Below are 14,734 nucleotides of genomic sequence, written 5' to 3'. Positions count from 1 at the left end.
GGAGGTTTATTCCTTTTCACTGCGTCTCTTATGTTTTTAAATGCAGTCTGTGTGAATGGCGATTCGGCTCTTTGGATTAAGCAATGCATAAATACATGATGCTGTTTTGTTCATAATTGTTTATGCAATTTACGAAATTTGATTTATATGAGTAAAATTAGACGTAATGCAGGTTTTTTTATAGACAGTTATTTCCTTGCGTTGACCTGCTCTTTGTTTTACAAAAGGTTATAAAAAATGTCAATAATTATCGATACCGAACGATATGAAACATTATATCATTGATACATATTTTTAGCTATATCGCCCAGCCCTACATAGACATATTTTAAAAAACGACAAACACACAACAAACTTACTACAACTTAAATAGAACTAAAATTAAAATGAAAACGGAAAATATAAAAACAAAAACTGATTCCATTTATTAATAAAAACTACAATAGTATCTCAATAATACTAAAATAACACGGTTTAATTTAGACGAAAACTGAAATAAAAAATAGTGCATTTAATAATCAATTAATTAATAAAATGTATCTATTAATAAACACTGAACATTTAAACTGCACATAAGGCAGTTTTATATCAATATTTTAATGATATAATTATGTTTCTACTCCAATTCACGGTTGGAATTTAAATATTAAAACAGTGGCTGTAATAAAAACTTGTTTTCATGACAAATTTATTCAAAGAGGTTAAAATATAATGAATATGTAATATAGTGCATTTAACAAAATGCTCCTCTCTAGAGTTATTTTTTCTAGTTAACTAACAAGTTTATAGACGTCAAATGATTTTCATGAGGTAACTGTAACGTTACGTGAAGCTGTTTTATTGATGTCTTTTTTTTTGGTAGAAACGGATTGATCGATTGCATGAGACTTGACATTTCAGTAAGTTGTACTGTTTCTTTCAACGCCCTCTGATGTTCATTCATGCTTATTTAATGCTCTAATTAAACGCTACTGCTTCGTTTAATGATTTCAGCCCTCTAAAACTGATCAGGCTGAACCAGAAATGCAGAAATGTCAATGCATCACTAGTTTGCATGTGCAAAATTCAGCGGCATGATGCAAGTGTGCTGGAGGTGGTTGCTATGCAGTTGCTAAGGTGTTCAGAACGGTTGCTACAACAACTCACATGGTAAAGAGGCCTGTAATCGTTGGCGTTCAGGAAAGCTGAATTTAGGGGCATTTTATGGGCTCTTTCAGGCAGGAAAAGGCCCATTATAGTGTGATAAATGGCTGTTACACACTTTCTTCTCCAATATTTTCCCACAAATGTGCAAAGGCGGACGTGTAGTCCGAGAACGCCGCTGATGCCTTACCCCTCTGAGAGCATCTTCTTAATGCGCTCCTTCTCCGAGGACAGAGTAATGTCAGCGCTCTGGCTCCGGAAGAGCTTGTCCTCCGGTCCGTTCACACACATCACTGGAGGAGACTGCAGCTCGTCAGACAAGTCCTACAACACACACACACACACACACACACACACACACAGCACTGCTGTTATCAGATGAATCCAGGCACACTCACAGCTCAGCGTCCGTCTGACTCACTTCAAGATAAATCCTTTTAACTGACAACTGAGTGTTACACTAAAAAGCATAATTTACTACATTTCTAGTAAAATAAATACTATAAATAAATAATAATATACAGTATAAACAGTGCCATCTGTGAGTTGTGTGATGCAGTGAATTACTGTTGATACTGTTTTTGTAAATGCAAACAAAATACTTTTATTTTAAAATGTTTCATCATGTTGGCATATGATGAAAGTAATATGTCATATGTTGCTGGATATGTCACAGGATACTAATATTACTTCATTATATTATTATTGTAGTAATATAAAATATTAAAATTTTAATGTCTGATTACAGGGTACAAAACTGTGATACTACCAGAATATAGTCAGTAATTTATAAAAGTATATACATTGCTTGTGTATACACACATTACATAATTCACAAATAATACATTATGTATATGAATTATCTATCATGCAATATGAATAAATTATATACATGATATATATATATATATATACACACACACACACACACACACACACACACAAATGCGTAGAAAACACATATTGTGGTAGGGTTGAATTATTGTAATGCTTCAGGAAGAGCAACAATAAATAACCATTATAAATGTTAATATAATATAATTATATATTTTATATATATTATAATTATATATTTGATATACATTATAAATGTTGGTACTTTTCAGGACTGTTAATACATATTACATATATTATGTAAACAAAAACTTTTATTTTGGATGCGATTAATCGTTGCCCAGCACTAATATAAATTTACAGTAAATACAAAAATCTCTCTTTCTCTCTATATGCATATATAGAGCAGCATGGGTAAATATGATTTCTTTAAAGTTCATTACTAACCTTTTCAATGAAATTATATTAAAAATACACATTTTCAAGTACAAATGGCACCATTGTTAAATGACCCAGATTTCAGCAGGTGAGTATGAAACGCATAATAAAGTCATTCTCAGTCTTATTATAGCAAACGGTGAGCAAATGCACCATAATGAGCAGAATCGTATCGTTACAAATAGGCCAGCGGTAAAATGATCAAAACACAAGCTGTCTTTTCAGCTGTCATTCCAAATCCTTATTTTCACTTGGTCATTTTGCTCTATTTCAACATTGGCAGGTATGAAATATGATTGGTTTCTGGTGAAGGTGAACCCCGTCTGTGTCACGTGTGAAAATGACCTGATTTTGCTCCTGCAGTGGCAGATGATTCTACAGGGTTCACCGTGGGACTCAGCTGATTGTGGAGCTCGTGGGACACGTGATGTGTGTGTTACAAACCCCCTTTAAACATCAACAGCGGCTGCTTATATTCCCACAAAACTCTGAATCGTGCCGCGGCGCTCATGCTGTGTGTGCGTGTGTGAATGTCAAACTCACCTGAGAGAACTGACAGCGTCCGGATTGAAAGCATTGAGAGAAAATTATAAAAGATACAGTCATTCCCATTATTTATCATGCGTGGGGGAGACCGGTGGCATTTTTACATGTTCACACATTTCTACAAATCTATACCTGCCATCTTTTGGTATAAGAAACATTTAGTGCCATTCAATTAAAGACCAATAATATTGAATTTAATATAATATGTTATATGGGGGAACTATAACACTTCAAAATATATTTGTCAATTTAACTCAAATAAATATATAATTGGTTTAATACTTATAAACAGTACTTAAATTGAATGAAATAAACATTAAACCTATTTTATTTCAGTTAGTTGCCAAAGCAACTTTACTCATTTTCATTTAGTTTAATTTAATGTACTAAATTAACTTAATAGAAATACAAATTAATTAGTCATTAAAAAGTCATGTAAAATAAAAAAAACGAATTTCTAAAACTTTAAAATTAAATGAAAATATAAAAATACAGAAAATACAAAAATAAAAACTAATTCAAAATATTAATAAATCTATAACAAAATCTCAATAATATTAAAATAACACTAAGCAGCTGTTAAATCAATACTTAAGTCTTCTACTACATACTTCAATGAAATAATGAATTATATGCTTTAAAAATATTTATTTATTTATTTTAATCTTCAATTATATAATGCATTATATATTTTAAATATATTTATTTAAATTTAATAATACATATTTATATATTTTACATATATAAACAAACATATTACATAAATATATTTATATTAAAATAGTATATATTTTAAAGATTCAATCTTTTAATTCAGTCATATATTTTTTTATTTCATAGCTAGTATTACAATTTCTCCTCAGCGAAACCTCAAGCATGAAATTAAAATCAACATTATCAAAACTTCAGACAGCAGGAAAAATACAGGGCATTCAAAAAAATTAAAACTTTAATACCTCAAAATTATTTTATTGCTGAAATGACCTCACTTCATTTCCACCGACCTAGAGAACTCTACTGCATGTGCAAAATAAGTGTCACTCCGGTTTGGTTGTGACTGAATAAATTCTCACAGTCAGTATTTGAGATTGACAACAGTATTGCCAAACCCTCAAACTCTCTCTCTGTTCTCAAACTGTTCTCACAACAGGAGCAAGACTGAATAAGTCTCTGACACAGAGTCCAAATCAAGCCTAAAATCTTTTTTAGGTAATAATAAACCAAACTCATGCTCAGAAATTAGTTGTGAATCTTGATCGTATCTAGATTTCAGGCGTCACTCTGGTTTATAACCGAAATGTGTGTGAATGCAACCATGTTTAACACTAAAATAGGGCTGACGAATGCATTCTGCTGCTGAAGCTTGATTCAGTCCTTTCAGATTGTGTAATGAGAACAGACGCGGACAAAAGCGAAACTGGAGTGCATTGCGCAGAATTCAGTGTGAACAGCAGAAAAAACAGGCTCTCGTCAGGAGTCTCTAATGGCCCTTCAACAGCCTTCTGACCTGAAAAGACAAGCAGTTCGACATCATACGAGAAGACAGACGCTGACAGAGTGCAAACAGGATGGCTCTGGATAATTTTATCACTGTCCTAGTTCTCCTCTCACTTCCCAGTGAGACGAATGACCCAGCTCATCCTGCTCTAGGATTACAGTAACCCTTCACTTACCACACACACACAAGATCTGTCAGATGAAGAGCAGAAACTACAGGAAAATAAGTCAAAACTAGGCGGTTCTGGGCTGTTGCCAGGGTGTTGTCATGGAGTTGCTAAAGTGTTGTGAGTGCCAGGGTTGCCAGGGCGTTGCTATGCAGCTGCTAATGTGTTGTGAGTGGCTGTTAGGATGTTGCTATATGGTTGCTAAGGCGTGGCTGCAATGTGTTGCCATGCTGCTAGAATGTATGGTGGTTGCTAGGGCGTTGCTATGCAGCTTTAATGTATTGCCAGGATTCTAGAATGTTGTTTGGCTACCAGTGTGGTTGCTTTGCAGCTGCTAAATTGCTATGTGGTTGCAAAGGAGCTGCTTCAGTGCTTCAAAGTTGCTAGGCTGTTAGAATGTTGGGTGGTTGCCAGGGCGTTGCTAAGCAGATACTAAAGTGTTGTTTGTGCCAGGGCTGCTGGGGTGTTGTTATGCAGCTTCAGTGCTTTGCAAGGCTGCTAGAATGTTACGTGTTTGCCAGGGCGTTGCTATGTAGCTGGTAAAGTGTTGTGAATGCCAGGGTTGCAAGTTCCAGGGTGTTGCTATGCAGCTGCTATAGTGTTGTGAGTGCCAGGGTTGCCAGGGTGTTGCTATGCAGCTTTAATGCAATGCCAGGTTTCAAGAATGTTTGGTGGTTGACAAGGCGTTGCTATGCAGTTGTTATAGTGTTGGGAGTGGTTGCTGGGATATTGCTAAGGAGTTGCTTCAATGCTTTACCAGGCTGCTAGAATGTTGGGTGGTTGCTATGCAGCTGCTAAAATGTTGTGAGTGGTTGTAAGGATGTGGTTCCTACACATTGAGTTGCCTCAATGTGTTTCTACGCTACTAGAATGTTGGGTGGTTGCCAGGGTGTTGCTATGCAGCTGGTAAAGTGTTGTGAGTGCTAGGGTTGCAAAGGTGTTGCTATGCAGCTTTAATGTAATGCCAGGCTTCTAGAATGTTGGGTGGTTGCCAGGGCGTTGCTATGCACCTACTAAAGTGTTGTGAGTGGTTGCTAGGATGTTGCTAAGGAGTGGCTTCAATGCATTTTCTGGCTGCTAGAATGTTGCCAGTAGTGACGTCACACCTGAGGAGCGGCGATACTGAGAGCTGCGTTGCTCAGCTCCATCTTGTCCTGTGATTTCTCTCTGGCCAGACGTGCAGCTTCCCTCACCTCTTTAAAACGTTCGGCAAACTGCAACAAAAACACATAATGCTGTATTATATAAGGGGTGATTGCAAGTATTTCCAATCATGTCTGTGCAAAACTATATTATGTTGGTTTTTATCCACCGTCTTAATCTCATTTGAAGCATTTGCATTCATGCATTTGCACAAAGACAACCCATTGTGTGTCGTTTCTCTGTAAACGGGCCATTAAAGATGTTCACACCTGGTGCAGCTGCTGCTCTGTGGCGAATCCGAGGCCGTAGACAGTGTTCGCTCTACTGTCCGCCCACTGACCGAACTTCTGAGACGTCTTAGTGAACGTCATGTTGTGGCTGATCGTGCTGTTGATGATCGCCTACCAAAAGAGAGGACGTAAATCACAGAACATTCTGAATAAGCACCCATTTAAAAGAATACAGAAGGGATAGTTCACCCAAAAATGAAAATAGTTGACGGTAGCCATTGACTTCCATAGTATGCAAAAAAATACTAGGCTATAGAAACTGTCTGGTTACCAGCATTCTTTAAAATATCTTCTTTTGTGTTTAACAGAAGAAAGAATCTCGTACAGGTTTTGAACAACTTGAGGGAGAGTAAAATATGACAATATCCCTTTTAAAAACGTCAAAAAATGCCTTAAAATCTGGTAACTTTTACACAATACGTGCAAGAATACCAGAAAGGTTTGTGATGCAACTATCTGTAAATCACTGTTTACATGGAGCAAAACATAAACAGTATTCCCACCTCAACAGGATGATTTAGAAACATTACGGCTCAAATAACATCTATTTTTAACGACAACGTCTAACCTTTAATAGACCAGCATTGAAAGTGCAATACTGTAAACACAATTTATGCTTGTTTATGCAAAACATTGATATTATTTTGTGCTATTTGGGACAGTATTTGAAGACTAAGTGTGTATAAACAAGTTGCATAAATATGAATAAATAAAAAACTGTAGCACAAGCTGGTGTAAGTGTTTCCAGCAGCTTTAAATAGAAGATCAGTAACACATGCTGAAGCCTAAACCGCAATCGTTCAGGTTAACAGTCTGACTGGAGCCACACTTATGACCCCCGAGAGAGTGTAAAACATGAAATCTAACAACTGTGAGAGACTGTGACGATAAACACTTCATATGACATGTTGAATCAATGTATCATAAACATCTAAAATGTCCCATGTTTTTATTAAAACCAGAACAAATCAATAAAGCTGCACAAAGATGATCACAACAACTCAAGCCATCATGATGAAGCAGTAATACAACTAGAGAGACTAAGAGATGCTTATAAATGATGTTTCAAAAAATAAATTGGATGGCTCTGTAAACTGTAATTTATTTCTGTGATCAAAGCTGAATTTTCAGCATCATTACTCCAGTCTTCAGTGTCACATGATCTTCAGAAATCATTCTAATATACAGATTTGCTGCTCAAGAAACATTTCTGATTATTATCAATGTTGAAAACAGTTGTGCAGCCCAATATTTTTGTGGAAACCATGATACGTTTTATTTTTCAGGATTCACAGATGAATAGAAAGTTCAAAAGAACTGTACCACAAACGTACAAACTTTAATATATTGTATGTAGACATTATTTTTCAGGATTCTCTAATGATTTTGATAATTTAATGCATCCTAGCTGAATAATAATGTTAATTTAAATAAATGTTTTTTATAATAATTATATATATATATATATATTGCAGCTGGAGGCTTATCCAGGTAGATGTCAATCAATCAAGGACAAACAACAGGCTGTCCTCGATCCTCTGGAATATACAGCTTCTCTAAAAAGTTTCTTAGCTGCTATTGAGACAATATTACAATGAAATTGTTTTTACAGGTTGAGTAACAGTAATTTAATTTAGTTATATTTAGCTTGCCATTGTCGCCTTTTGGTTTGCTTAGTTGTGGACACTTGATATTTGCCAATATTATTGACTTCACTGTACAGACACTGTTGGATGAGAACTGAATTGAGCTGATGATGGCATCACTGTTTTCTCCAGAGCTGCTTTATAGATTTAAACTCATTCCATAATTGATGGATTTACAGTTATGAAAATAATAGAAAAACTGAGCCAAACCCCAGACATTTTAGGGAATTTAGAAATCCTGGCCAGTACATGTCTGGGAAAAAGAGGATGTATGGTTATATATATATGCATACACACACACACAGACACAGACAGTTAAGATACTAAATTAATAATACAGTTAAGATAAAATATACAGCAGCAATGATGATTCTATTATTATTTCAAAAAGATTTATAAATGTCTTTACTGTCACTCTTGATCGATTAAAGGATTTAAAAAATCTTTATATATATATATATATATATAGAGAGAGAGAGAGAGAGAGAGATTTTTTTTTATCATATTGCAGTTTTACAAAAAAGGACATTCACCACGATAATGGTGTTGCAGCTTCTCTGCTTTGTGTCGTAGCATGGCTTATTGAGTCTCATAGCTTATTGTTTTATTCTCTATGGTTCTCTAACGACTCCTGTTCCTCCTGACAGCAGGAGTCATGTGACTGCAGATTACCACGGTGACCGCCGGAATCATGGCTGCACTGGACTCGTGATAGTGAGGTCATCCTGAATCCAAATGTGGGTCAGTTTAGAGGTGTTAGATGAAGCCGAGACACTCCGGTAATCCAGCAACAACTGAGACTTACAGGCTTCGGTGAGGACAGTCTGCTCCATTCAGGAGTTTAATACGAACGCTGATATCATTATACGAGATGCAGTTCAGAGAGGTGAAGTTCAATACCAATGCATGAGATGTATTTACAGTAACAATACACATATTAGAATGATTTCTGAAGATCATGTGACACTGAAGACTGGAGTAATGATGCTGAAAATTCAGCTGCGCATCACAGAAATAAATTACAGTTTAACAGATATTTACATAGAAAACTGATATTTTGAATTGAAATAATATTTCACAATATTACTGTTTTTACTGGATTTTTAATCAAATAAATTTAGCCTTGGGGAGCAGAAGAGACTCTTTCAAAAACATTTTTTTTCTTTAATTATTCCAAACTTTTGACCAGTAGTGTGCAGCGTTTTCAGATTTACCTCTAGAAGCCCATTTCCACCACAGAATAAAAACATAAAGGTAACTGCGAATTTTTATCTCACAATTCAAACTTTTTGACTTGTTTTCTCAGAATTACAAGATATAAACTCAGATGCCAGATGTAAACTTATTTCTGACTTTTTCCTCACAATTCAGTTTTTTTTGTTTGTTTGTTTTTTATCGCCACGGAATAAAAATAAAAAAAGGTAATTGCATTTTTTTCTCTCTTTCTCGCAGTTGGGATTTTTTATATCTCACAATTTGGTCTTTTCTTATATAAACTCGAAATTCTGAGAAGAAAAGACCAAACTGTGAGATATATACCGGTACTCAGAATTGCGAGATATATCATTTAGATCTCACAATTCTATGTTTATGGAACTATGAAATTAAAAAGTTGCAATTACCATTTTTATTTTTATCCTGTGTCAGAAACAAGCTTCCATGTTAATCTGAACAGCTCGTAAAAGCAAAAAACAAACGGTCATCGGTCACTTCACATGTCAATCAGACGCTCTCTTCCGGTCTAAGTGGGCGGTGCTTGACCAGAACAATCTGCAAACTGTTTCTAAGAGACTATGGTAACGACTCGAGGTCGTCTGTGTGCTGCTGTCTTTCCTCCCGAGCGCTCAACTCTTCGCTCAGCGTCTCCGCTCGAGCGGTTAGACAGCTCTGATTCGCTCCATCAACGAGTATCGATTATCCCGACAGGATGCAAGTCATGCAGCTCCGGAGTTTTCCTGCACTCAACTCTTCTCGTTCGCTCTGATATCAGGTGTTGAGCTATTAACCTTCACTTCAGCGTAAATCCCCTCGCGGGGAGTACTTCGTTCTGGCTCTAATCACATGGACTCAATAATCACCATCTGAAAGCTTGTAGCTGACGGAGATGTTTATTACGTTACGCCGCTGCAGTCGGATGGATTTCCTGGCATGTTGCACTGATGATAACCACGAGAGGCTTTCTGCAGAACCTGCGGCACACTGCTAGTATGCAGTATGTGCAACATGAGTACAGTATGCACATGCATCGAATAGCATGATGACACACATTTGACAAAATATGCAATAAACAACCAGAGAACATTAAGTGCAATACACCTTCTCACTATGCAATGCACTGGATTTGAACTTCCATTCCCAGTGTGAATAAAAATGAAGCTGCATCAACTACAACCTCCCTCTTGACTCAATAATTAGTGTTAAAATTAACATTCAATAATATTATTGATTTAACTGCACTGACACTATTTTCATACATGATGAATTTTGCAATGGATTACTGAACCGGTTTGTTTCATAATTTATGAACTTTGCAACATTGACGCTGTTATTAACCTGAATTGAATAAACTCAATTAACTAAATTGAGCTGAATTGCAATAGTAATTAATTAATTATAAACCTAAAATGAGAAGGGTCTAATTTCATATTTCTATGTGATTATAGCATACACATGATGTCTCGTGTTATGGAATTATTCAACTCCTTTTATTATTTAAAATGCAATATTGTACAATTTAATTGATGTTAAAAATCAGTTATACTTCCAGTTTATCTGTCACAGTGGAAAAGGAAGATCAGATATGTCACACTTTATTCTGAACATTTTGTCAGTCGTCATAGATCATCTAGGTATTTAATGAATAGAGGAAATCTGCATACTGCAGAAACAGCATGATAATACGCTATTCTGAATCTTTAAATGTACAGTTGTTGCAGATATCCCAGATCTTTTAACGTTTCTTCTATACAGCATTTCTTAGAGGGTTATACATATGAATTGAGGTTGATGCACCAGAACTATGAAACACACCAATGCTCAGATTCCCAACCTGCGCACCAGACCAAACGTGCTGTAAAGCAGAGGAGAAGCCGCTCGCTCACCTTGGTCCCGCCCACGCTGATGATGCGGTAGGCGTGTTTGTTGGCGTCGTAGAAGAAGGAGACGGTGACCGCATGCTTGCTGGCCGGGATCCAGTTGCGTTTGGTGGCGGGATCGATCTGGAACACATGAGCTCGAGTGCTGAAGATGGGCTGTTCCCTGCGACACACACAAACACACATGACATGAGTGTGTGTTCAGAAAACAACACGACTGAACTCAGCTCAGGCTGAACATGCAAACTAAGAAATCTGGGAGTCAAAACATACACCTGGAAATACACAAAGATTCAGAAATGTTGATACATGTGGAATAAATATTTCAGATTCTGCACTATTCTAGGCCTATTATTTTACAAATAATTAACCAACTATTATTATCAAATTAATAATAATTTAATAATATATAATATTAATTTTTACAATGTTTTCAAACTTTTTAATTTTAAGAGAAATACTACTAATTTAATATAACATATATAATTAATAATAATAATAATAATAATAGTGGCTATAAACTATTAAAATTAATCAAATATTATTATTATTATTTAATTAAGAATTTAAGTGAAATACTTCTGCTTACATAAAAATATATATATATATATATATACTGTATACATATACACACAATTAATTCTTAATAATAATTAAAATAATTTTAATAACTTATCAATAATAATAGATTAATCAATTTAAGAACATATATTAATTATATATTAAGTTAAATAATGCTAGTATTACTAATATTTTTTTATAATTTAATAATATTTTAAGAATGTATATAATATTACTAATTATGTATACTATTAATATTATTAATCAAATATTTTATTATTATTACCTTAAAGATTAAGTAAAATACTAATACTTGTTACTAATACTAATTATTATTATTATTATTAATAACCTTACTGGAAAGACTGAAAAGATCACTTTTTAAACTTCTTTAATACTCAACTTGTTTTGGATGCAGAGCACCGTCACGCAGTAAATGGATCTGCAAGGAAACAAACTGGGCTGCAACCAACAACTACTCTGACAATCTGTTGATTATTTCAACAATTAACTGAATAATTATATAGTTTGTCAATAAATATTTTAAAAGCCTGTAGCTTATGAAATTCAAAAGAGTGCTGTAATTGACAAATGATGATAACGAGAGAGGAATGAGCTGTAAACGATCAGAGAAATGAACGGATGCTGGACCTAACACCTCATGATGGACTGAATCTGAAGCTTCAATCTGAAGTCAATATGGCAGCTGAAGCGCTTCGGTCAAACTGTGTGTTATGGACGTCTAACAGCTCAAAGGCTTTCTGACCCGCGACTGCTTCATTTTTAACCTCTGTACTTTTGGTCATTGTTACAGTAGCACAAAAAATCATTTTAAAAAAATCATTTAATAACCCAGAACTCTCAAACACAGAAAATTAAAAATGAAACAAATAATTCTGAACCTAGCTTTATCTAACGTTCAGATTTCTGTTCTGGAAATTTATGCAAAATGCATGCATATTTAATTAGATAATGCCTCATTTGTATTAAGAAATAACATAACATTAAGAAAACAATCTTTAATTTGGTTGTTCATTAAGCTACAACTCTTATTTTTTCTTTCTTTCTTCGTTTTTTAAACTATTTTCAGAATAACCATATTCAATATATTTTTCATGCATTATTAGCTGAAGAACACATTCATTGCTCATAAATATTGAGCCGTATTTTTTGGTTTAAACTTTAAATAATTAATTTGCAATATTTGTTGGCCAAAACAATATTTTGGAGACCCACAATACAAAAAAAACAATTAAGAAATAAAATTTTTAAAAAAATCGAAGAATAAAGAAAAAAAACACGAATTAACCAATATGTAATATATAGCAGATGGATACATGCACAGATCATTGTGTGAAATAATACGATAATATCAGGAAGAGGATCTGGAAGGATTGGATTTCAGAAATATAAAATGTAATAATCTTAATGCAATGCATCACAAGCAGGAAGAGTGGAAAGATGATCCTCTTCCTATGTTGCTCTTTCCAGAGATGACCACAGATATGACCATCACTGCCCGTATCGTGTCTGTCGGTCACATTATAAGATGTTGCATCCGTGGCTCATAAATCTAATGTTTGCTGGCGTTTTTGCCCACTGAGTCGTCATCTGAATGAATAGTGACATGAACAATGTCTAAAAGCACTGTTTGAGGTTTGTGTGACCACAGTAAAAGTTGAAATATTACTCTTGGACCTCATTTGAGGAAAGCTTTTATTATTCTCCCTTCAGCATATCACACGAGTGAATGGTGTTTTTCTGATAGTAGATGATATACATGCTGAGAGCAGACGTGAGGAATGAAGTCAGCATGAACCGCTCCATTCAGCTCTAAACTCAGATTGAGATTTAAACCATGAGCTCCTACAGACGAACACGTCTGTCAAAGAGCTCTGCACGTCACGGGTCTTTGAATGAAGGAAAATAAAACAGTGCAATATATCTGGCTATTTTGAGATGAGCATTATTCTGCACACTTACTGTGTCAATACCAGCAGCTACCAATAGATCAAGCACACTTTCTCTTTTCAGATACTTTTTTAGGGATTTTTTGCGCAATAATGGTGTAAAATAAATGCAATATTTCTTTGTTCAACACATTTGCTATTAAACTGTATATTTAATCACATATATTGGCCACCCTGCTCTCTAGATATAGAAATCACCATCAGTCACTGGAAAAACTATATTCAACCATTTCAATTCACCAAAATAATGTTGTTGTTTTTTTTTGTTTTTTTTTAAATGAAATATATAAACTATTCAAAAGATTGGGGTCAGTAAGATTATTTAACGTTCTTGAAAGAAGTCTCTTCTGCTCACCAAGGCTGCATTTACTTGATTAAAATACAATATAAGCAGTAAAAATTGTGAAATATTATTACAATTTAAAATAACTGTGAATATCTGTTAAACTGTAATTTATTTCTGTGATCAAAGCTGAATTTTCAGCATCATTACTCCAGTCTTCAGTGTCACATGATCTTCAGAAATCATTCTAATATGCTGATTTGCTGCTCAAGAAACATTTCTGATTATTATCAATGTTGAAAACAGTTGTGCTGCCCAATATTTTTGTGGAAACTGTGATATATTTTATTTTTCAGGATTCACAGATGAATAGAAAGTTCAAAAGAACAGCATTTATTTGAAATAGATAATATCTTTTGTAACATTATTAATGACTTTACTGTCATTTTTGATCAATTTAATGCATCCTTGATTAATAAAAATATTAAATCCTTTCAAGGATCTTACTGACCCCAAACTTTTGAACAGTAATGTTTTCAAAAGTGATGATTTTAAGATACTTCACAGTTCAACAACTAAAATCAACTTGTCCAATAATAAACACAAGTACTGACAATCTTCTCAATAAATAATGCACATTTTATGTTTTCAAATTATAGTGAAAGTAGGTTCAGTAAATGTTTATTTTTTTTATCATTAAATATGATTATATTTAAATATTGTCTGGTTTGCCAAACAGTTACAAACCAAGTTTTGAATCTTAATTAAAATCGTATAATCTTGTTGTCTAATGAACCTGCCACTGTATATTATGAATATTGCTGCTCTAACAAATTGCATTTGTTCCTGTTTTGTAAGTCATTTTGAATAAAAGCATCTGATAAATTCATAAATGTAAATGTGAATCCACTCAGCAACAATGGTTGAACAAAAAAAAAGTATTGTCTGAAAATGACTGCATTTCAGAGAAAATCTAAATATTAAAGACAGAGGCTGATGAATTTTAGCAAGATCACTCAAGTATCTGTCTAATCCTTCTGCATGCCTGCAGATCTCTCAACCCATAAAACACACACACACACACACTCACTCACTCACTCACTCACACTCACTCACACACA

The 14,734-nt window shown here is 34.3% G+C and overlaps 1 protein-coding gene across 1 annotated transcript in view; it reads right to left on the bottom strand.

The window, feature by feature from the left end:
• LOC107724041 (homer protein homolog 3-like) overlaps window positions 1-14,734 on the bottom strand; it is a 25,829-nt gene that overhangs the window by 5,634 nt on the left and 5,461 nt on the right. Inside the window, exons 3-7 of the mRNA XM_016532821.1 lie at window positions 10,806-10,962; window positions 6,038-6,169; window positions 5,732-5,839; window positions 2,959-2,967; window positions 1,334-1,467 (exon numbers count right to left, since the gene is read on the bottom strand). Coding sequence (XP_016388307.1) covers window positions 1,334-1,467; window positions 2,959-2,967; window positions 5,732-5,839; window positions 6,038-6,169; window positions 10,806-10,962 — 540 coding nt within the window. The remainder of the gene's footprint in view (window positions 1-1,333; window positions 1,468-2,958; window positions 2,968-5,731; window positions 5,840-6,037; window positions 6,170-10,805; window positions 10,963-14,734) is intronic.

This window comes from Sinocyclocheilus rhinocerous, unplaced genomic scaffold (genome assembly GCF_001515625.1).
Source record: "Sinocyclocheilus rhinocerous isolate Xijiao unplaced genomic scaffold, SAMN03320098_v1.1 scaffold102, whole genome shotgun sequence".
NCBI classification, from domain to species: Eukaryota; Metazoa; Chordata; class Actinopteri; order Cypriniformes; family Cyprinidae; genus Sinocyclocheilus; species Sinocyclocheilus rhinocerous.
The sequence above is the reverse complement of the archived record's forward strand: the minus strand, read 5'-3'. Positions and strand labels throughout refer to the sequence as shown.